Source organism: Acyrthosiphon pisum, chromosome A1 (genome assembly GCF_005508785.2).
Source record: "Acyrthosiphon pisum isolate AL4f chromosome A1, pea_aphid_22Mar2018_4r6ur, whole genome shotgun sequence".
In the NCBI taxonomy this organism is placed as follows: domain Eukaryota; kingdom Metazoa; phylum Arthropoda; class Insecta; order Hemiptera; family Aphididae; genus Acyrthosiphon; species Acyrthosiphon pisum.
This window is the reverse complement of record NC_042494.1, coordinates 92,985,028-93,012,205: the sequence shown is the minus strand read 5'-3', so window position 1 is coordinate 93,012,205 and position 27,178 is coordinate 92,985,028. Positions and strand designations below refer to the sequence as shown.

General features: G+C 28.2%; 1 protein-coding gene across 1 annotated transcript in view; it reads left to right on the top strand.

The window, feature by feature from the left end:
• The window catches only part of LOC100574878, a 45,538-nt gene that overhangs the window by 6,736 nt on the left and 11,624 nt on the right, over nucleotides 1-27,178 (top strand). Inside the window, exons 2-3 of the mRNA XM_003242535.4 lie at nucleotides 23,794-23,926; nucleotides 24,979-25,220. Of these exons, the coding sequence (XP_003242583.1) occupies nucleotides 23,794-23,926; nucleotides 24,979-25,220 (375 nt within the window). The remainder of the gene's footprint in view (nucleotides 1-23,793; nucleotides 23,927-24,978; nucleotides 25,221-27,178) is intronic.

Here is a 27,178-nt window from a genome sequence, read left to right as displayed (position 1 = left end):
AGGTGAATGTACTTTTTCTCACGTGTGCAGTTTGTATGTAAAAACTTGATGTCGGCCCAGTATGGCTGTATGGCCCATAACAAAAGCACTATTTTAAATAATAAAAAAAGATTCTAATTCATCCGTCGTAGAATCATAATACGACTATTTCGAGACACATTATATTATAAATCTATGACGATCTTAATCGATGTGTACAAATTCAAATATTCAAATAAATATAAAACATACATATACAACACACATACATACATATAAATACATACAATATACATACACATAATATACACACATACATAAATACATATATATTTTTAATAAATCGTAAACTCGCATGCAATACGGCATGGTGGTGTAAAATGTAGGTCTGTCTGGTGGATTTACAAAAGTAGTAGGCACCTATACGAGTACTCGTGCATTATTAATTACAATATTATTCAATAAAAAATCGTGTCGTCGGTGTTCTTAAAACAGTTATTTTGCCGCAGATTAATTTATTGTTTTGTACATTTATATGCTATGAGTCATTGAGATTTGTATATCCAATTTATTACGTAAACCTAACGATTTCAGTAGATTAATTTTACAATGCCGATTTGATATTAATCATTCAACTTTCTATACATAGAACCCAATATGAAAGATTTACTTGATATTTGAATTATGAAGTTTTTTCAATATAATATATATAATGTAAAAAATTGAAGTTCAAAAATCTTCGACCAACAAACAACCAAACATAACTTTATATAGTTTTTACAATGAAATAAACAACTGAAATGTAGCTTTTTAAGTGTATTATTATGGTATAAAAGAAATATATACATAAAAAAAACGACCGTGAAGTTAATTTTTTTTTTTTTATTCAAAAGAGTTTAAAAATAGGTTATTATTTATGCATTTCTAAACTGCTGTAATCCCTTAAGCTAGTTAGTCGTTACTGTTCGAATAAAGGGATTAGAATGTCTGAGTTCAGACTTCAGACGATTCGACCCTATAATATATTGCGGGAAGAAGATGAAGAACCAAGACAGTATTTAATATATAATTAATATCAATGTTTAATGACGTGTCTATACTCTATACCTATGCGTGGATTCCGTCGATTTATCTACACCATGGAGTTGGAATTAAAAAAACGTTACATTTAAAAACATATAATAAAAAAATAAAATTGTATTCCGTGTGACCATATGGCTACTGATTTGTTAAGAGAATTATTATTTTATTTCTGTCAGTTATAATCCTATTTGAACCTTGTAGTTCGATCAGGGATATTGTCTACCATATTTCACTATTGTAATATAATACATTTTATACAATTATATTCAAATAGAATATGATAACTGAATAATTTAGTTGAATCAAATTGCACAATATTTTTTTTATATTTTCGGCAAATCCGAAGCTCGTAAAAATGAGTTTATTGTGTGCAAAATTAACTTACCCACCCTGTTTTTACGCACCCCCTATTTATTATTAGGCACTTTACATTTTTACACCCAAAACCACTGGTGGGTAAAAATATTAGGGGGTGCATCTCGATCGGCAACCACTGCCCATTAGATCATTCCCCCGTGGTGATCCCTGCTGTATTATTATTTTTACATACCTAATTAATAATATTAAGGTGTTACCGCGCATCACATTAAATCTATTAATTTACAATTTCAGCAACCAAACAGAAATCACTTTCGTCCTTGTTCTTTGTTTTTTCGCCCGAAAAAGTCTCCTGCACGGCTGCACGATTCACATAATTTGGCTGTGAAAAAAAAAAAAAAGTTTTGAAAAATAAATCGTACTGAGAGCCGACAGCTAGGCGTACGAGCCCATGTAACGTTTTCTAGTTCTTTTCTTCTTCGAAAGCCTATTCCACCCTATAAATAAAATGTCATCTTAACAATTTTAGTTTATGACAAATAGCGTGTTCGAGTTATAAACATCGTTCTGACTGTCGAGAGTGCAAAGTTCTATCAACCGCGGATATTCGCGAACATTTGAAACGAGTCGGCAAACATTCGCCCAAAACGAGAATGTATATATCGGTTATCATATAGCGGACCGATTTAATAATAATATAATATATGTCGACGACTGGCAGTTTATTATAGAGTTTCTAGTTGATTTATATATTATACGGGGAGGGGGTGCCGAGGCGCTGCGAACTCGTGTCATGACAAATGATATCTATTGTTGGTCAGTTTCCCTCGTTGCGGCTTATAATATTATATTAAACCGAGTTTCCTATGAACATTTTTTTTCTACAGTTTTTACAAACCATCCCTAAACCCTCCCGGACGACGACGTGTTTATTGTCACGGTTTCTGGTTTGTCGGGGTCACACAAACTATTAACGCTTTTCAGCTGTTCCAATAACACAAACACACACACACACACACACACACACACACACAGTACTACAAATGAATGGAAAAATGACTAATGGGTTTCAAAAAGTGTATAAATATAATATATGTATATTATTAAGCATGTTCGTATGCATACGCGCAGTTCAAGACAATTTTTACTTGACCGTGGCAATAAACTAAAGCGGTTTTTATTATTTTTATTTTTCACTTCACTTCGTTCGTTTAATTATTATTTTTATTTTTAGCACGATTCTATTTCGTTCTACGAACGCCGATTTTTCGTTTATTGGAGTTTTTTTTCTTCTTATTTTACGCCCAGAATACCGTCAGCGTATGAAGTTCGAGGGCCGTCTAAAAACGAGATTCGTATACTATATTATTGTTTCAAGCGATCTCGTTTCAACTAATATAGGTAGTACCTGCCTACAATATATACATTCGGTTTTTTTTTCATGAATAATGTCCAAACCTTACAAGGTACCTATGTAATATTATTGTATACACGTAGTTCAAGACCTTCGGAAATTCGTATTATTGGTATTTTAAACATTATTGAATGTCATACGGTCAAAACTCATGAACTGTACCTTTACGGCTATACATCTGAAACAGATCGATTAACCCATTATTGATGTAGTCAATTTATTAATGGCAATATGTTTTGGAATTGTTTTTTTTTTTTAATCTACCGTTATTATATAATGCCACCCAAATTATACCGTTCTATATAAATAGTATGACAAAATGCTATTAAAATATTTTTAATGCAGTGACTGTTTGACAAAAAATGTTAGTTCGTACGAAAATCTCAGACAATAAATAACGAATAATTAGGTAAGTTGTAAGTATAACTCTATCTTGCTATACGTTTTAAGTTTTATGTTAACTGCAGGGATTATAAATTTGTCATTAAAAAAAATTCAAACGATATATTAATGTCAATGTTTCAGTGTTAACGGTTTCTTTTTCTTTTGACGTAATACTAAAATATTAAATTATATTATGTTATAAAATATGTTTTGGCACTATTGTATGAAGTTTTCGCAAAAATAATATGAAGCTAGACATTTTTTATTTTAAACTAATGAGTGCTAAACATCTATTTAGATGTTGCAGAGTAATGATTTTTTTTTCAAATTAATACATACAATTTTTCCATTAACTCTTTCGTAATTATTTATCCAACCTATACAACTCTTGTCAGAAAATAAATATGAATTAAATTATTTTTTTTGTGTCAAGAAATTTCAAAAGTACAATATGGACATGATTTTCAGTATACAAAATTAATATTGGGACATACAATAGTTAATTGTTATATGAACTCAAACAACGCGTACTTTATTATAGGTGGTATCTGACATGTTATGTAACTAGATATTGTTTCTTTATTTATCCAAATGTGCTACTGCTGAGTACTGAATATGAAAAAGTACAATAAACAATTGTACCATCATTAATTATGTGTACTCAATAAAATGTTGACGGATTAATTTTAAATTGGTTTTTACATTAAAAATGACAGCACTTGTTGTTGCTTTGTAATTTACGATTTTGGTATTGTAAAAATGTATAGAAGATCAAAAAAATTTGATTTTGATTTTCGTTCCATTCTGTGGTTAAAATTAATTGATTAATAATTATAAACTGGTGTCTAGAATCAATGACTACTAAATAATAAGCATTATTTGGTACCTACATAACATTACAATATACCTATAATACTTATAATTCTGATGTAATTATACCTAAAAGCTACAACCACTAATTCAAAACAAACATAATTTCTTTACTAATGTGCATCTACGTTTTGAGGATTAATATTTTCTTATATATCTGAGTAGGTATAGACAAATAACTGTTAACGAGATAATTGTATAACACCTGTATGTTTATAAAATATTATACTCGCCAAACGTTTTATTATTATTATTAATCAGATAAAAATGAAGAAAATAAACGAAATAATATGACTGGAGAGATTAGACCAGTTTACTAAAGAATCTAATTTAATCGTACTAAATTAAATTGAAACATCGCCATTTATACCTATTGGTTAACCTTTGATTTTAATTGGAATGTAATAAACTATAATAACTAGGTATATAATATACACAACGCGTTACTTATACCTACCGGTCATCAATGCGTAAATTCATTTCACACGCATTTATATACATTAATACACATCATACAGTGTGAAGACAACGATTTGTATATAGGTACAGCCGTATAGGGGTTGTTCCAGATACATTCCCTGTGCCCAGAGACCTGCAACAGACTTGTATATATGTATAATAGCTAGACGGCACACGCTCGACCTTTCTCCTCCTTCTTTTTATCGTCTGAGCCATCGTTCTGTAATCACGTATAACGAGTTTAAAATTAATGTAAAAAGAGTGAAGAAAATAAAAAAAAATAACACGCGTATCCACCTATAAGTACGATGGGTACGCTCGCAGTTATATGACACTGACACAAAAATGATCCTTCGCTGTACACGAAGGGGGAGGACCTCGTGAACACATAATATTATATTATATTATATACGGTTTAACCGCCCGCGAACGCACGGTTATTACCGCGGTGGTGTGCGGTACGCAGGTACCTACCTATTAGCTACATATTATTATACATATTATACCTTCCATACGCATACTATATGTACGAGTGACGACCGCGTGTTAGATAATTATATTTGATTTAATACGATTTTCCGACCACCCATTAAGGCGACGGAAGCGTTTTTATACGTACGCGATATTCAATTGGGCCGACCGGCGACCAGATATAAAATATATGTAAAGGTATAATATTATGGTGTATATATTAGTGTGGTGTATATAATATTACCTATAACGGCCGGCGGAGCTTTGTCGGAAGTCGCTATATACAATATCACTATAACATGTACCTATATTATAGAGCTGACGTAATAGTGTAGTACTGTGATAGATATTAAGCCGCCTGTATTAAAATATAACATAATATGTCATGCTTCGTCGTCCCACCAATCCATTAAAATGCGGTGAAAGTTTGAGAGACGATCGTAAAAACACCCTCGATCGCCGGGTCTGTACGCAGTGCAGGCCCGTAAAAATGTCAAACACAATCGAAATTAGTCATCAGAAATCGACAAGACTCAAAATAAATAGGTACATTTTTATGGCGTCTGCAGAGACATTATACCTATACTATATATATAGGTAGCCGGGCGACGCGTACGATTTGCGGGACGATTGCATCAGCAGCGCGGCCTTATATATTATTATACTGTAGTTCGTCGATCGAGGAAATTATACAGATTCTTCGACTCATTTTTTACGACCCTAATAAAACGGTAAAGTGCATAATACGGTGGTTAATGGATATTATTATTATGACATGACTGAGAAGACGCACCGCGATCAGATTATTCCGAGAATATTACTGTTTTGGTGAAATTTTTTAGTTAATTTATTACGACTGATGACCGACTGACGTCCAGTTGAACGTAACAAAAATTATTCGACAAATTTAACGCTATTGTGTTTAATTTTTTTGTTCTATCCACGGTGTTGTCTCGAAACAATATTTCGTAAATACAATGATATTAGAAATGCCGACCAGTTCTACCGACTACATTTTGTCGACGTCTTGTCTTCCACTATTAATCAATAGAATATATTTGTCGGTTATACCAGCTGTGACAGGTATGCATGCATCACGCGGGCTCAATGAATATTTTGTCGACGTGACTATTGTTTTCATATTATAATTATTTTTGAATAAATATAGACGGATCATTATGATAGTGGATCTATAGTACACCTAAGGATATAAGATATTATATATTATTATTATAAATAGATATTAGATGTTATATAATATCTATTGTGAACAGAAAAAGGATTATTTTAAATGTAAACGCTTATTATCTCAAACAGTTTTTAGAAATATTTATTTTTCATAATTTAAAGTCAATGCTTAGATTTTTGAAAAAAATTATCCATTTTTTTACTATTTTTTATTTTTATCATTTTTTTTTTAGTTTTTACATTTTTGAATGACAGCATACATTTTTACTTCATATTCCCAAGCAGAATAACTTTCTTCTGAGTATTTAAATTTATAGAAATTGAATTTTAAACGAGTATAACTTATAAGTTATAACTGTAAGGCCGAAGCTGTTTAAAATTGTATTTTGCATAATTTTGCATATTTTGCCAATACTGCGTACAAATGCATATTTGAATAAGGTAATATATTAGAAACATTAAGAACATATTTTGCAGTTTTTAGATATACAATAGTTATATTTGTATATGAGATTGGGCAAATAAAATGTATAAAAAAAAAATTAGGAAAATTGCTGATATAAGACAATAATTTCACTATTGAGATAGTATCAAGACTGATATAAAAAACCACCGATAATAACACATTAACATCGCACGACGTATACATTATCCGCTATAGGTACGCGTGTAAGGTACTAAGGACCTAAGATGTAATACATAAACTTTAATTGTCTGTCATATATTTTGAAAAGATTATCATACGTGATACGTATCTGTCACCATCGAAGTATTTTCGTTGCGTGTATTACGATAAATAACGAATTATAAATTAATTTTTAGAGTTTTAAACTAACTTTTTATAAATGTCATTATTTAATTAGGTATAGGTACTTCCTATGTCCTATTACATATTATAATATTAATATATAAATAATATAACTCATCAAATATTTGAAGGTATTTTTATTTAAAATAATGAACATTGAATAAATTTTTTTAGTGCATATTTTGAGATTTTGAGTTCTAGAAGTCCTATATCAGTCATAGTATTATAAGTTATAACTTATATTAAGTATTTAAAGTTATACGCCCCGCAAAATGTTGGTCCACTATAATTCAATTCAACCTAGCTTTAAATACTTATACCTTTGATTAACAATTTTTTCAAATTGCGTGTTTATGTAATATATTGAAATTGTTTTCAGAAAAATATTATGCTACAAAGTATGAATTTTTTTTTAAATGTTATTTTGTAATGAGTGATACAATTGTGTAAAAAACAATATTTCAAAAAACGTCAATACTTTTGAATTTTGACATCATTTCCAGAAAATTTTGTTTAAAAGAATCGTACTGCGGTGTATACATTATATACTATAACATAGTATAATATTATATACATATAAACACGTGGATAGCTATAAAGGTAGGTACTTGCATACGTTCTTATTCATATAATTATAAATTGTTTGTTCTCGGTATAGACAAAATAAATATACTTCGCAGATATTTTATTCGTTCTTCACGAAACAATAAAAATAGTGGTGCCAATACAACGTGCATTATGCGTATGGTAATTTGCTGAGCAGTAAAAATTGCCATTAAATTTTCCCATCGTTGTTTTAGAATTTTAATTATTAATTGCATTTTGTTTACCGAGTGTATAATCTCTTATGACTCAGAGTAAATTCAGATCTCTTCATTCATATTATATACATTTTAAATGTACACTAATCACTGAAGACATACGTACATATTATATTATACGCTGTACACAGTAAAATAGCTTTCATAAACATTTTTACTTAGTTCAGTACTTTTAAAAATAATAATCACACTGTTTTAATATTCATAAAAATTTGATAATTTATTAATTTATACTGATGGTTGCACAATTTAATATACTTACTTAATTGTTCTTTATTTTTTTCTGACAATTTGTGTTGCACAATTTCAACGATTTCATTAAAATTTAACAGTACAAAAATTACATTCTATCCTTTGTCACCGTGACACCAAGCAAAAAATGATATAAGAACATTGGAACGCAAAACAATTTCACCCGTTATCGACAAGGATATATCAGTCATAAAATGTACACACACATCAATCACATATAATATATATTATAATACCATCTACAGCATATTATTAAATTATTATATGTAAAAATTAAAAATACCACCTAAACAGTACCAACTTTTTTATGGACAGACTTTTTATCATAATAATTGTAAGTATTTAAAAACACCACTTAACCATAGTTGGTGTATTTTTTCATTTTTGAAAAAAAAAAAAACAAAAAAAATTATTTTTAATTTTTTCTGTTTAAAACGATGTTTTATATGAACATTATATTAAGTATAATATATTAACGATTAAGTAAAAACATTTTAAATTTGGTAATTTATTCAATAAAATTAAAAAATAATAAAAATGAAGGATGGTAATAGATACAATTATTTAACATTTAAATTTTTTTCTGAAGGATATCCATTGACTATTATTTATTAGGTATTAATAATAAACCAAAAAAAAAAAAAAAACACAATATTCATTTGGATTTTACACTGTTATAAACATATGTTTTATTCGTTTTAAACAATGAACAGAACGTTTAAAAAAATATTCTAAATTTATGTTTAAAACAAGTTGTTTAAAACATAACAACCATGCACTTAACAGAATACATGATTAAAATAAATATTAGTAGATATTTTTGTTAAGTGGTATCTGTGGTATCTCCAACTATTTGGAACGTATAAACAGAATACTTAATAATTATACACTTGACTACATTAATTAATTTAAATACAATTGTCATCATAATACCTTTCTTTATGAAATAATAATATAAATAAATAATACGCATGTTTTTAAAATATCCACGCACTAATCGGTGTTGTATTTTTTGCTCATAGATAATTGGACATTCGTTAGAATATTATTAAAAACCTTAATACCTATTGCATGCAAATATACATTATACAATACATTTTTTATTTTATATCTATCATTATTACCAATATTATACGACTATTATTATTGACGGGGCAGTATTAATAGCCTCTTTAGAACCAATTTGCGTGTAGCCATAAAGTCCGGCGCACTGAAATAAACCATCAGAGTCCGATGCAGTTAAAATACACTCTCGTGTATAAATGCTACTTTTTATGAGTCCTTATAACATTTTTACTATACATTGTTGGCTGTATTTCAGCTGCCAATTTAGATCACCACAAAAACTGAAAGACTCTCTGGCGACTGGCACTAACCACTGAACCGTTCTAAAAGTCAACTGTCGATATGTACCTAATTTACAACATATTATCATATAATATCAAATCGTGTAATTCACAAATTATAACATTCAATTCAATTTCAGATTATAATTGAAACAATAAATTTGTAATTAGGTACCTTATTCAACTTTTTCCATCTATGTACCAATTATGACTGAATGAAATTCAAATATAAACTCACCTTTCAAAATTGTCTAATACCATTTTATAGTTATTCAGAAAAATTAATACTTAGTTTGAATAGAATATCATAAGTCAATAAGTCATATTATGATATGTACAATGCCTTATAAAAAGTATACTTACCTATATATTTTTTAAACTTTTGTTTAGCTATATTTTAAATATTTATTTATATAAAATAATGTAAAATAATTTTTAAAGCTAACAGATTTAAAATGAAAATGAACTAATAAATTAAAGTCTGACCTTTAAAACACAATGGCCCACTTACTATGATAAATTACCTAGCGATAGGCCAACAGTTTTGAAAACACTTCTAGTAGGTATATATTTACAGAAATTAAACATAAGAACATCACATAATTTATGAAACTTGTCTATCAATCAATTTAATATTACCAACGTGTTCATGAAATATTTTAAAATATATTTTTGTAAATAAACATATTTATATAAATATACGTAATCTATAAAATTGTATAATATTTTTTATTTTAATATTAAAGATAAAAAATAAAAATATAGTAACCTTTATATGAACAGTCTTGAAGTGAAAAAGGTTGTCCTGACCTTTATAGGTTTGTTGTACAAAAAAAAATTGCAAGACAACTAATTACATAACTTAAAGTACCTAATAATTTATACTAATCTACATCACTAAATATTATGTTTGTAAAATATCACGGGCCACATGTGTTCGTTATATTTTAATATCATAATTATTATCAGCTGTATCGCTTAGACTTTTACGTTATGTATCTTCATTATTGAATCTATATAGCATAATAATATTTTTAAGTGATTCTTACATATATTTATTTTGTTGAATTTCTGTATGGTCAACATTGCTATATGAATTATGTGTTTAATTCTGATGTACGGATTTACGGATGTAGGTCAATATACGCATATTTAATACATGAATATATATTATAATAATATTAATGGGATTTATGGTTATTGGGTACTGACCATCACTTTCGGAGAAAATTTCATAGCCAAAACCCAAGATTAATTCTTAACATTCGCGTTCATTTTTGCTTTGAAGATACACTACAAACTGCACCGTACTTTGTAAAACGTTATTGTGCTGCAGCCTCGTCGCGATTCCGCGTAATATTATACATAGCGCCGTACCATAAGGCCACAGATAAAATAATATGACTATTTACATCATTAACCCGGTCTGGACGGATATAGGTCAGTCGTAAACGTAGATGTATAGGTATACGGAATGCACCCGCGTGAAAATGTATTTCCCGGTTTCTCGGTATATAGTTCTGAATAGTGTCCAAAATTGAAGGACGACCGGTTGGCTCCAATAGAAATGTTAGCGCAGAATTCCCATTTTCCGATCCCGGGAAGCAGCTAGTCTTGAAAATATTCAACACGAATAATAACGTCGCTTATGTTTATTTATATTTAAACCGCAATTTAGCAGATAAGCCAACATATTGTATAGGTATACCGCACGATGTAATCGCAATGAATTCGCGGTACGCCGGCAGCTTCGTCATAATACCCATGTAAAGGTCACTGGGTGAATTCGTTTTCAATCTGTTCGATAAAAATTAGCATATTGTTTTTGTATAATTGTTATTACCGCATCCCGCGCACGCTTGTTACTCATCGGTTTATTTCATGCCAGTGTAGAGATTATTTCAATGTATATGTCATATGTGTAGTGACGCGATGAATTTACACCGAGATGAATTTTTAGACTGAACCACTCGATGTTTCAATCGAAACATAATATTATAAATATTATACATCGTATATATGTAAATGCATTCGGGTTTAGATTCAGTCTTTGAATATTAATCAAATAATATATTATTTAAGATTGTATGCCAAAAAATTAAAGATATTTTCCTCTTATGATTTTCAAAAAATATATTTTACGCCATCGTATAGTGTTATTATACGTATCTAAAAGAGGAATTCTATATATTAATGGAATATATTACAAGCACATAAAGTGTTAAAATTAGACATTCAAATGTAAATGCTGAAATAGTCTTACAGTTTTATGTATAGTGCTGTTTGATTTTTTTAAATTCTGTAATGGCAATTAGACGGCTGAATTTTGAATCGGGCACAATAAGTTATACCACAGAACCAGTGGTATATGTTGAATTTCTCGAGGGCGTTTTGTACGCCAAATGGCATCATTTGGGGAGTAGGGTATTCAATTTATATTTTCTAAGCTCTAACGGCGTTTTTATTACAACTCGTATTATACATGGCGAACCTCGCAGTTTACGTTTATAATTATAATTTATAATCCTATATGGTATTTCGCGTCTATGCAATTACAATATAATATATAAGTGTATATTAGTATTGGTACCTATACTGCAACAAGTTTTCTTAAATAATCATCGACAACATTACAATATTGACAATAACGATTTCATTATTGCAGTAGATACTACCGTGTACATACACGCACACGTAAATTATAGGTACACATAAAACAACAAAAGTGCACGATCGCATTATACAATATGTGTCCGAGATGACAGTCGACGTCTATATTATCCATTCATCGGAAGTCGCATTGTTGTACTCGGACAAACTATACTATACACAGTATACACACTTGTGCGACGCAATCATGTAATATATACTATAGTATGTCCTACCACGCCGCGTGTTCAATTAAGATTTTAATGTAGTATTGTGTTTAGCCATAGTGTAACGATAATTATACATACTGTACTACAAGTTATTATCTTATTGCCGAATTAAAAATTCCCATTCACTGTTTCATATATGGGATGGTTATTACACCAAAACCATATAAATCTCTATTTATATGTGCTTGTCGTTCATTAAGCTCTGCTTGTGATAGTAGTGTGAAAATAATATTTTTAATCATTATTTTAATACACATCGAAAGAATCGTCAATAATTAAACGACGTACCCGTTACAGCGTTACATACTTATATAAGCTTTGTAATATTGTTTTATACCTACTCGAAAAAGATAGTCATCGATTATAAACATATAGATTATAGACAGCTAATAAAACGTATATTATGTATATAGAAAATATTATACCTATAATAATTATATACAAATATAAGTATAGAGCTATTTAAAACATATTATTATTTACGCAATAAACAATCATACAAATTACAATCGATAAAACATCAAAAGATATCGACTAAAAATCAACAATAAAATAGAGTGATGATAGACTAAGCTCCGCAACACGGCAATATGAGGTTAAAAATATATCGGCCCCGATTATTTTTAATGCACTGCACTTTTCATATAGGTACAATATTCATATCATCCAAATATTATATATTCCGTCATCAACAAATTAAGAAATATAAACCGTATCCGGTGAAATCTATACTAAAAAGTAGTTTGATGAGAATCGTTTTAATATTAAAAATCACGCTTCAAAAAATATAATAATAGCAATATATTATATAACAATATACTACATGCCTATTACGTACATGACTTACAATTTTAAAATAAATTAATACAATTTGCGTTAAATAAACATAACAATTAACATTTTATGTAGGATAGATTTATATATACGATGAGTAATTATGATAATTATGATTTTTTACACAAATTAAACATTTTTTCTACTTATTACAAATTTTCATGTATAGAAAATGAAATATATGTATAAAATGAAAATGGAAAAAAGCATTTTTGGCGGATGATAAAAATCACCTCTGCTGGTATATAATGGTAAATTATACAAAAAATTATACCCATAACCCAGTTAAAAAATTAAAATGCAGTTTACATATTAATTAAATTTTACCAAATCATTTGGTATAATGTTTATGGACTTAATTTCCTAAAAAATAGGTGGGCTAAGAGTTCAATCACCTTACAAACACATCACATAAAATTTTGATTCTATTGATTTATTTTTTTTTTGTTTTTGAACATCTATTAATGCGTATTAAATTATTGCCTATTAAATATGTAAATGATTGTAGAAGTTGTAAGTAATTATTAAGATTTAAATAAATAAAACATACTATAGTTTAAATTTAATAATATGTAACTATGAGTTATGACATATATTATGTATATTATACTATTATAAAAACTCTAAATGTATTTAAAATTAATTTTTGTTTTTAAATATTTAGTGTCAAGATACTTTGATATTTAAAATAAAATAAGTATCATTATTGACTTAAAATAATGGAATGCAAACAAGAATCACAAATAAAATCTATTTATTTGGGTTTTGTCAAGATAAAGACGAAGGGGATGTTTAATGTACTTTTTTTTCTATTGCGGTGATAATCGAATGGTCTGCCGTAAATATTTACGCGTCGAAAAAAATAAAACCAAAAAAGAAACCGGAAAGCATATAGCTCGTCGTAGTATGTGTATACAGTATAAGTATAACCACCGTCATATTATGTGTGATGGGAAAACGCTTCGAATAGGAACATAATTTTTTCGTTTTGAACTGAAAAATAACCTTTACACTTCATTAGCCTCAACTGTTTATGTTAAATGAAGTATGTACAATCGATTTTAAAATGGCGTTTAAGAATATCCAAGCAAACAAAATATATCACATGACATTAATATAATGGTCGTAAGTCGTAACAATGTAATATAATATAATTAATAATTATATACATTATCATGTATACAAACAGAACGATACTATATTAATGTTTCCATATAATTAATACATAATATATATGTTTGAGGTTTTTTATTATCCAATAATATTTAAACAATTTATATAATTCAACTTTTTAATCAACAATAATTTTTTTAAATTATTTAACGCCGACAAACGATTGAAAATGTAATAATTATTATATACATTTTATCACAATGTATTATTTTATTATTGTGTTATAATAGTAATAAATTATATTATTATTAAATGTATGAACAATACCATCAATTGCCATTGATTATCGTAGGCAGGAACAAGTTATTATTTACCATGCATAATCATTGCTATCATTACCTATCGACCGAACATACTGATTACATATGTACCTAGATAATTAATTACGTATTTCAGATAAATATTTAATTCTGAAGTTCATATTATTGACATAGTTTAGTGTTGAACACTGAAAATCTGTGATAAATCAAATCAGCATATTATTGTTATTACTTATAATACCTGAGTACCTACCTAAAACAAAAACAAGTTTTTCATTCAATGGATTTCTTTGTTTTTTTTTAAAACATAATTATAGCCTATGTGAATCTTTTCCGATACCTATAATACATAATATTATACATTATTTATATTATGTACCCTAGGTTTTCTACTTATACTTTCTAAATAATTACTATGATCTTATTATTATTTGATGTATCAAACAATTTTTTTTAAGTGGCAAAGTACGAACAGTTCAAGGTATTCTGAGCTGGGCGTAACGAATGTCCATTGAAGAATCGACAGACAAAATAACTAATCAAACTTCTGTGCGTTTTTACTCGTCTGTTCCTTTTGCTTGTGTCCTTGTCCCGGCGTCTTCTGACCATTGGTTTTATGATAACAAAAGTATGAGTGTTTAATTGTTATTTTTATGATTACTTTTAAGTTCTCTTCTATTATTTTTATAATGCGACAGTAGGTATTAATATTATTCAGACGCATAGGCGCCTCGGGTATATAGCACCTGCACAACAATAAACTTGAATGTCTGACGTTTTGTTGAATCATTCTATAATGTCGATCTCATAGAAGTTTGAATAAAATAAAAGTCGTTTTATAATTATTGCTATTAAATATAACACCTTTGAATTTGTTACCGTGACACGTTTCCTGTCTTCGGGGGCAGTTTTTATGAAGTTTCTTCCGTTAATATTATTTTTATACAATTACGACATTATATTTTTATTTATTATACAATACAGCTACACAAATGATTCATTTCATCATTTCCATTGTACTGTATACGCAACCTGTTTAGTAAAGGGTTATAACGCGATATTATACATAATATACTCACTCCGATATTTTTTATATTATAATGCGCATGGCGTTTTTTTGGGAGGGGGGATGTGAGAAAGAATTAACCTAACATTATATTATTAAAATTAAAATAATAGTAATACGTACGAAAAAAAACTATATGGCAAATTGGCAAATAGAGGTATTTTAACTCTTAAGTAAATAAATTACAACAATAATTATCCGAATATACTTTTTTAAGTTTTTACAGTCTATATACACAAAATAATGAAGCCACTTTTAGATTAATATGGGTACAATACCAAGTTTTATAGCGGAATTCGCGTGTTTTTAGTCTAATGAACAACAAGTTATGATAATATATGACAATACAGGATAATAATTATTTGAGCGCATTGGTATTAATTTCGAACACATCAAATTTAATGTTGATTAGGCCCAACGGATAATCCCTAGAATCTAGACTCTCAGAGAATAGAGAATCATCTCAGTATCTCACTAGTATAATCATACGTAGGTATTCTAACTTCTAAGGAATTAAAGTCACACCACTGTTACCTATATATTCGGTATTATATATTTTTTTACAGATAGGTATACAGCAGAATGTTTATTTTTCTAGATTTGATGACAATAAACCTAATGGTTAATTTTTTTATCAATACAAGTATTATTGTTAGGATTAACATTAAAAATGATCTCACACCTTAAATTAATATTATTTTATCATTAATTCGTTTTGTACGGCTATTATTTTATAACAATGCAGTGACGTACGTCGTACATATTATGTATTTATACCTACTTTGTATTACACTTTAATAGTTTTCCTTTTACTATTAAAATATTTTAAGCCATAATATGCTTGAAATATTACTTAAAAATTAAATAAATATTATAATAATTAATGATAATACGTACACCTATTAATATAATATGCATTATACGTTATACATACTGTAATACAATCCGTTTCTAAATGAAAAACCCGTTAGAACGTAACACGCCGTGGATCATGTCGATCATGGTACCTACCAATAAAAAATGTACTATAATATTGTTGTTTTCTCAGTTTTATAACTTGTTGCGGCTTTTTTAATGGTAAGTATATCGTATATAATATTATTAGACTACATCAATATATATACGTATAAATATATAATACAAATGCGTGACCTTTGTTACAATACACTATAAAAATATGACGACACTTAAAGTATAGGATTGTTACCGTATTTGAATATAGCATTTTCAAATACGTGGGTTTACAAAAACCCAATTAACCTAAAATAACTACTTATTAGGCACGGATAAAGTTTAATTATAATTTCACTATTGCAGCATATATTATTTTATAGCCGTTACGGGCCGTAACGAGTCTTTGAAGACATACAAAAATGGTAGTTTTGAAAATGTATAAACTAATATTATATACTGGTGATGGTTATAACTTGAAGTCTCACGTGGAGTAATATGCACTAAGGCACGTAAACAATTTACAATGTTTGGAAATTCATGATTGATCGTCTGAACTCAAATCGCATGTAAAACAGCCAAAATATAAAGATAAATTTTTGCTTTTTTATTATTATTTTCTTAAGACGTGACTTGAAAGCCTGTGCGAAATGTTTTATTGAGGTCTATCGTATTGTTTCTAATTTACATTATATATTTATAACTCTGTTACTTCTGCAGTTACTGCCGTTTATACGTATTTTAGTCATTTACTATACAATATGATATTTTTATCGTAAGACACTTATTTTCTTATTAGCCTATTTTTGTAAGTTTATTCAAAAGTTTTTTGAAGTAAAAGTATGAAATTAAAAATAAGAGTTTCTGCTTAAATAAAAAGTAAAATCCACTACCTACAATAATAAATTAAAAAGTATCAATTTCCAAAATTAAACCCTTTTTACAAAAAGTACTTAGGTATTCATACGTTAAAGAAATTATGTGGTTGTCATAGTGTAGTGATGGTATAATTTTAACAATATTTTATAATTAACACTAATATCACTTACCTATAACAGTTAACATTGCGGTATTTTTCAAATATCTCCGCCCATCCACCATGTTTAATGTTTAATACACTTTGAAAAATCAATTTTGTAGGTATCGTATCCTTCACATATTTCAACATGGTGTCACCTAACAAATAAATAAATATTAAAAAACTAACAAAAAATAAATAAATAAATATACATAATATAAACCTGGTCAGAAATATCAATATAATATACGTATTTGTCCCCGGCGCGTTCTGCAGATCAGACGAATTGTTTGACTACAATACAATACATAATATATTATGCTACGATGAATACAGTGGTAAAGCATACTCATACAATATTATTATTATTAAAGCGGCGAGTCGCTACTGTTGTGAATAACCAATTAGTCGAAAGCCGCGTGTACAACAGGTGTGCCGTAAAAACTGCGGGAGTCGAAAATATTAGCGGTCGGCAGGTATCAACCAATGTATACAATATTAGATGTGTGTGCTTAAAGGTTTCAGCGACACACGTATGGTTGTAAACAAGGGTACACAATAATAAATAATATAGGTATCCATCATTATTACAATAGGTATTATATAGTATAATAAGAATACGTTATAATATATAATAATATTATATTATGATCCCTGACGGCTGTCGACGTCCAGCAACAGGATCGTAATTTTATCACCCGGATATTACATACAATATAACATTACAATACGACTATATATTTTACATTCGAAACGGTTGTCCGACGGTAGATATTTACAATATAATATATTATTATGATTATTTTTTGATTTATATGCACGTATTTAATAAATAAAATATACTTATTCCGTGAAAAATTTTTAATTGATAGGTAATGTTTTTTTGACATAGTGTTTATTATAATATTGTATACATTTACTGTTAGAGATAAATATCATTTCAGAGGATATCGACTATCGAGACTGTTTATATTATGTATCAGTATAGTGGGTATCCTAAAAATAGTATGTATTGCTGACTGCTGAGGATATTTCTTAGGATCTACTTACAAACGGTAGCTGTATTCAGGCCCATGCGCAGGATTTCAAAATAAGGGGTTGGGGGGGAGTTGGAAAAAAACATATAAAATAGATACATCATTAATTAGCAAATATTATATATTTATGTTTATTCTTAATTTTTAAAGTATCAATTTCGTTAAATGTTTACTGAATATAAAGATTAATTAATCCCCTGTAAGTCATGGATGTTCTTTTTTTGACTTTTTGCTAATATAGATAAATATATTTTATACATTTTGTTAATTGTTAAAAGCGGTATTCAAGACTGCTTTAAAAACATTTTTTTAAATCCCCTCCCCTCCCCCGTATAATATACCTGAAGACGCCCCTGATTAATACCGATATTGCGCATTTGAAAGCAATTACAGTGATAATCGAATCCGACCGATGATTCTAAAAGCATTTTGGTTGGCACGTACCTACTTGATATTCTAATATCTGATTAGTGCAGACCACTTAATATTATTTATAAAGAAACCATTATTGTATAGAACCGTATATTAGTATTTTAGAAGGTGAGTCGTCCTACCACCAATAATAAATTAAAATTTTGACAGAGGACAAATTCCAATGTTATACTGGTGCCAAGACAAGTTGCATTAAAAACTAGATTTTTCAGAAAAAAAATGTAGGTTAAAAATGGTTACAAATCAGATAGGTGCAAAAAAGTGGAATTGGTTCACATTAAAAATTTTGATTTTTAGGCGCCAGGACGACTTACTAAATATGACATAATATGTCTGATATCAATGTTTCATTATAATATTATTATTCTTAACATATTAATCTGCAAATTTAATACTTTTTAATGCGTATTTTTAATTAATGGACTATAATCTATTATATTTTAATAGAAGACACTATTATCTTATTTGAAAATGTATCATACAGATGATTGATACGTCATTAGTTAATGAAATATGAATGCTAAACGAGATGACCTAATGAACTAGACATTTGCATGTTTATAGTCAGGTATATCATTTTAATATATAACATTATAATATTATAATTAACTTAATTAATTAACAATGTTATCAATTTCTAATAAAAAAAGAACAAAATACCTATAAATTTAAAATAATTAAATACCTATAACTCATAATAAATCATACTTTACCTATATTAATTTATTATAATTTATATTATAATAATATACTAATGTATATGAAAACATATATTTGTAAGTACCGTATATAATTTTTTTCATAGATGGTATTCGTAGTAAGTACCTATAATAAATAATAATCATTAATTGTTATCGTTTAATTATTTGAAACAAAACAAATAGGTATTAAAATATTGACATTATTAAGACAATATTATAAAATGAATGACAATATGAATTAAGAAAATCGAAACAAAAATAAGTAGATACTTATTTTAAAGATTTTTAAAACGGACTTGTATGATTTATTTTAAGTTTTTGTTTTTGGCCCTTTATACCTATTTCTTTTAATGTTTCTTTTAACACCAGTGAATTTAATAATGAAAATCACAAATTTAGAAAAGAAGTTTAATCTGTTCCACAAGTAGCTAATTGGTTGTAGAATTGACTATTTTTATTTTATGCATTTATCATAGCATTGTTCTATAAAGGTGGTATTAAAAACATTTTAATGTGTGGTTTAAAATATCGCTAGTTGATGACCAGAAATTCTGTTTACTTTGCATGTACCTACCATATTGTGTGTATTAATTATGTTTAGATATAAATACATTCATATTTCATTTGTAATACCTAAAAATATTGCAAGGTCTACAACTATATTATATAGGTGGGGGCCAATAAATCATTATATATTTTTTTTATAAATTACATCTCAGATGGTTATATTCTCTCACTATGATAAGTCACGACATCGAGATCTTTGTTGTAACATGTACAAAATATTATTTATATTAGGTAGGTACCTACCTATATAGGTATTAGGTAGATACACAATATATTATATAGGTATAGGTCACACAAATGGAATATTATAATTATGATCGGTATTAGTTAATATTTAATATTCAGGTTATGAAATATACTTATTTAGATATTCATATAACATAATAATAATAATAATAATAATGAGAATAAATATATATTTTTTTCTATTAGAAATAAAATTAAAAAATATTTTTCCGCTTCCGTCATACCGGTGTTATTGCGAGCGGTAATATATTGTGGGCGTCGAGTGAAATATCTATTAAATCATCACTGTCGTGGTCGCAATACAAAACGGAGGAGATACTATTATAATATATATAATATTAAGTAATATGCACTTAAATAATAATAATAATAATGTGATATATAGTAGTATATTTTGTCCGAGAAAATGGGCAACGCGTCAATATGCGTTTGAACTAAAACTAAACCTATATACCTATTCCTTATATAATATTTAAAAAAAAAACCTAATTCAGTATGCTTAATATGTGAATGTGAGTGTGTGTGTATGCGCGTGTTGTACGCGTGTCTGTGAAAAATGAAAATAAATAAATAAATCGGCGAGGAAATTACAATGCGACGAAGATAAGCGCGCGCGTTCACACGACGACGAGGCGTAGGCGCCACAATAGGCCCATTGTATATATTAGCTCACGGATTCTCGTGTGGCCGACACACCGCGGGCGTGGGTTATTATGCATTTATGCACACACAAACACACGCGAGTGTGTATTTTTACACGACAGACGTTCGTCCTAAATCCATCTGCCGAGAAAAAACACCGAATTACACACACACTCATGCTCGCAGGTATACGCATAGTAATATTATTATTATAGTTATCGGTTAGATGTGCATATGTTATATTGTATATTATAAATACATAATATATTATTTTAGTTCGTGCCGAGCGAACGGAGTACCTGAAGATGATGCTGCCGCAGAGTGCCACTGCACTAGAACATAATAATTACATTATCGTTATTCGTTACGTCCGCGTGCGTCTCATCTGCGCGTCTGTACGAGCTTTTCAGAAGAGTAAAAATGGACGAAAGTGTTTAATTCTCGCATATTATTACATGGGTAGATAACTTGTCGGGTGTATCATATGATTGGTTTTGATGAATAATAAGCGACTTTCGGAGAAAGAATCAAAGAACTGAAACCGATCATGACCGCGGTAATTATTACCAACATTAACCGCAAAGATATTCCAAATAATAGTTTGATGTCAAAACAATATATTTTTAATTTAAATCAGGTGATAGGTACATACGGGTTGTTTTGATGAACGTTTAACGATTTATCGGACGAAATGTCGAATGCGTCTGTCGATCTGGTCAAAACGTAAACGTGAAAACTCCGGATTTACAGGTACCTATTTGATAACATGGATACTATGGAAAACATGGAGTCTATTTTGCGAAAGAGCCATGTGTCTAAGTCTTATGAGCCAAGCACATACGATGTGCGTTGTCTTGAAAATTGTGCGTAAAATAATAATGTGGGAGACTACGTCCGGTCGGATCGCGTTCACTGTATACAATATAATAATATATTGTAATGCCTAAACAGGTTAGGTACCTACATAATGTTATAATTATATTTTAATCATCAGTTTGGATGCAAATAAAAACAGCAACAGATGTCGACGTCTTCATTGATGACTTCAGTGGCTTGCAAGTTAATTAACGTCCCAAAAAAACAAATATTAGGTAATAATATGCGTAAAACACATGGATATGATAAAATAATATAGCTACATACTTATAACACGTATTATTATTTCATAATTTAGTATTATTAAAACCGTACTCAGATAATATAATGTCTATGTATACTGACATATATATCGATATATTATTTTGAATATTATATTTTTTAATCATGTCTTGATTGGTAATGGGTATATTGTAGGCAAATATAGTAGATAAATAACTAATTAAGCATAAGCATTAAGCACTATTTGAGATGTGGGTTGGTCTAATAACTATTATAAGCTTCAATATAGTTTTATATAGTTTCATAAAGACAATAAATAAACCACACATTTTTCTTAATATTATATAAAAATATGACTTTTTTAAATTTCCTTATACTTTTTGAGAATTTACAAAAAAGTATGACAAAAAAAAATATATTTATCTAGTTAAAAGAAGTTAACATAATAAGTAAATATTTGTTTTTTTTTTAACAATTTTTGATTGAACTCTGTTCATAATCGTTTTTAAATACAAATGATGTTGATTTTGAATATAAAATAATAATGTAAGTACCATCTAGTATACCACTATATTGTATTTTTTCGGACGGCGTTTTACTACCTACATAAATTATTATCGAGAGAAATCTTTATTAGTGAATGTCAAATGTAATACAGCTGAGGCTCGATAATTCAAAAACCTCAATATAATTTGTTTTCCCTTGAAGTGTTTTTAAATTAGATATGTTTAAAATATACAACTAGAAAAAAACATAAGTACCTAGAATTTATTTTTATTCCCCTATTGAGATTATAGAGTTATTGAGACTCAGCTGTATTTAAAAATGCGTAACTATTTGTACTATTTATACGTGGTGTTTGGTTAATCTATACTTAATTGGTTATATATATTAAATATAATAATAGGACAAGTATTATTAATTACGAGTTAATTGTCTTATTAAGTGGTGGAAATGGCTGTATGTTTTTAGTCATTATTTGTAATTTATTTTACTATAATAACCCTCCCTGCATCCTCCAATCACGCAACACAACATACATATTATTTAGTCCAGTAAGACTAAAAATTAATTGCCGCGACACGAGTAAAATATTTAAAAAGGAGTGAAGGGCACGGCAATTTTTAATTGGATTGCCAAAAACAGAAGCAATTCTCAATAATAATACATTACGGCGGATAATTTTACCATATTACATTGCGTTATGTTCAGATGTTTTAATATAATAATTTATTTTATTTTTAAAAATGTTATCTATTTGCTAATTTGCTTCTTACAAAGTAAATGTTTACTATAGATTCTCGCAATGTCCATAATATGTTGCTATTATTTAGGCATACCAAACAGTTTATAAAACGTTAAGTTTAAATTCAATGTAACTATAGGGCATGTAGACTATAATATTGATTCTTGATAAAATTATATATTTGATATTATTAATACTAGATACATACTAATATTAACATATAAATATATAATTACCGGACATTTTTCAGGACATCCAGAAACACGAACCAGCAAGAACCATGTCACCGCTATCAGAAAATAAATGGAAATTTCTGGGTTCTAGGAAGGCTGTGGAAGAAACTTTCCGTAGCTCACACAGGGTCAACGTGTTGCAAGGGAAAGGTATTACACATTTATGTTATTATTAATTATTATATATTATTTATTATTTTATTATTATACTGTATAATATGTTGTCGGCTGCATAGACGATTCTCGTTTAAAAAGAGTCATGCACTCATTCCCGTTAAATCGAACGTGGAAAGGAACCCGACTTGCACAAATCGCATTTATTTACATTGCATTAGCATTATTATTCTCAAAACGTGAATACGTGATAATCACCGTTCAGTGTGCATGTATACTCGCACAGTGCAGTGTGAAGCTGATAATTGTTGATCATAATATATACCTATATTATTATATGTAGTATAAGGTATAACACTCGGCAGTGAATTATGTTCCCATGTCACTGTAGAGTTTTACAGACGCTTTGGCATTCCTATTCACATATCTTGAAATATATTGAACGTGTTACGCTATTATGCTCACACTCTAAAAACTATTAATTTTTTTTACCAATAATTTAGTTTCTAAAAACATTCATAACTGGGTTTAGGTATACCTATTACATAGCACCCAAAATGGGTATCAATCCATAAAATGTGTTACAGTAATACAATTATTATTATAAGTAATTAATATAAAAATCAAAAATTAATGTCCACTTGTTTAGAAAAAAATGTAGGTAGCTAAACAGTCGGCACATTATAGAAATGTTTACGTTTCTATATGGAAACTTTTACAATTTATATACTGATACATTTTAACTACCATACATTCACATCCATGCTATCATGATTTTTTTTACGAGACATTTTACTATAAAAACTGCATCTATGACCTAACTTATGTATTATTATAATTAAAAAAAGACTAATCAGCGATATGTTAGGAATTTACACCGATAATAATAAATACCTACCTATACAATAAACTATAAATCACTATTTTTAAATATAAATATGTTGGCATAATAATTCGTCTATAATTTATGTTTATAAGTTAATACCAAATTAAATCAATCATCGAGTTATTTTACTCTAAATTATTATAATTTTGTCTTGACTTCACACTTAACCATAAATTAAATGTATAAATAAAACGATTTTCAGGTGATAGTGAAGGAGGTGAAGCTTACAAGCATCAAATGAGAATTTCGAAAGAGGCATCTTGCAAAGTACCTAGATCTAAAGTGATCAAGGTAACTGACATATACCCCAGCTCGAATAAGAAATATTTACCTGCGTGTACAATTCTTCATGTTTGCGCTGACGATACAGGTTGTTGTAACAGTCCAACACTGAAGTGCGGGCCGAAGACTTCACAGCCAGTTTATTTGCCCTTCCTAGTTTACGTAAGTGAGAGTAACATTATTATAACTATGGTAACTATTTTCTAACCCAGTTTCAAATACATTTTATGTGGATATTATTATTTAATTTCATAATTGTCAAACAATTGCTGTTTTTATCCAATCAAAGACAAAATATGGGTCCTGAATTTACCACTTTGCTTGGTTGTTCATTTTGAATTAGTGAAATCTACAATTTTAAATTTTATATAGTACTACTAACCTATACTTTTTAATATAATTTTTCTTACAAATGGGTAAAATTATTGTAATGATTCTAGTCAATGTCATCATTCGTGCTTTAGGCGAGGATGCGGGTCTCTATCAAGTTATAAAAACAATAATTATTGATATTTAGAAGACTATAATATAATGAAAATTGAATTGGCAGACAAATCTACACATCTGTAATATAATGGCTTGCGTATTTAAACCGTATTTGCCAGATTAATATAATATAATATAAGCTTTGATGCTTTATTGTATCGATTATTAAATTAAAAAATAATTTCAATTCTACCTACCATGGCATTCTTAAGATTTTTTTTGGAACAATAGGCCTGTTGCAATTCATGTTTTTGTATGACTACTATAGGTATTATATTTGATGTGCCATACCAATGGAATTCGAATCTTGATAGTTGTTGGACCAAATGACTATGTTTTACCTTCTTATTTTAATGAATATATATTATATTTAATCGTCCTTGAATTTAATTTTGAGTTTGAAAGTCACGTATCAAATACCAATATGTATCGGTATAGTTATTATTTTAATATCATCCCTACACTACCAAACAGGTTCATAAATACATCCAATACGTGTAGGTACCTACACATCGCTATATGAACTATGCGAAGAGAATATAGTTTCGACATTGTGAGTGTCTGTGATTAATAACTTTGGCCTATGACACTTGAGTCCAATTCACCTTACGGACATTTAATAATTAATTTATTGACAGTTATAATATATTATTGACATCAAAAGATGACAATATTAATGGAGTATAACGATTTCACACCGCCTTCGCACAACAAATCAATACAAATCGTTGACAAGTGTTTTACAAACTAATTAAAGTATCATTATCATCCCATACTTAAATACTTTGCAGATTTAAGTGTTTATAGAGTGTATGGTATAAAAATTAAAGTTATATGCTAATTATTCAAATGTACCTATATTAATTGTTACTTTATACTTAAAAAAAATGTTTCCTATGTATTATAATAATATTATATTATTATACATTTATGGAGTACTTGATATTTCTGGTAATAGGTACCTACCTATTACTCAAATGATATTTTTTTAATCGAACAATTAAATAATTTACTAGGTTCAAATAATTATATATTAAAATAAATTGAACAAAATAATTATAATTATGATATTAATATTCAATAAAAGAATTGAAGTTAAAATAATAATCAATTGCAACATGAACTATAACTACAAGTACATGCCTATAGGTTAACATAATAACTAATTACTTTGTATAACTAATATATATTTAATACTTATGTCCTATATTATACAATAATTTTATAGAATTTTAATATAAACACAGATATATACAGCCATACATGTAATATGAACGGTATATCTATATTGTATTGTTATCATATCTCTTTTAAAATAATTAGTTTTTAATACGTTATTACTGTTATTAAAAAAACATAGGTACTATATTTACTAGCTAGTATTACTTAGTTTTAAAATCTCTAAATTCTTAAGATCCAATATTATAATATCCCTACCTATTGTAATATTCAGTAAGTCCAACACATTAAATTGCGAAGGTCGTACAATCTTTAATAATATTCTATATTTGTCCAAACGTATGATCAATATTTTGTAATTCAACATACCGGAAGCCTTATACTTAGTTTTAATGTTTTTGATTCGCATTTTAGATTCTGAGTGGAACGATGATGAATGTATTGCAGATTTTACA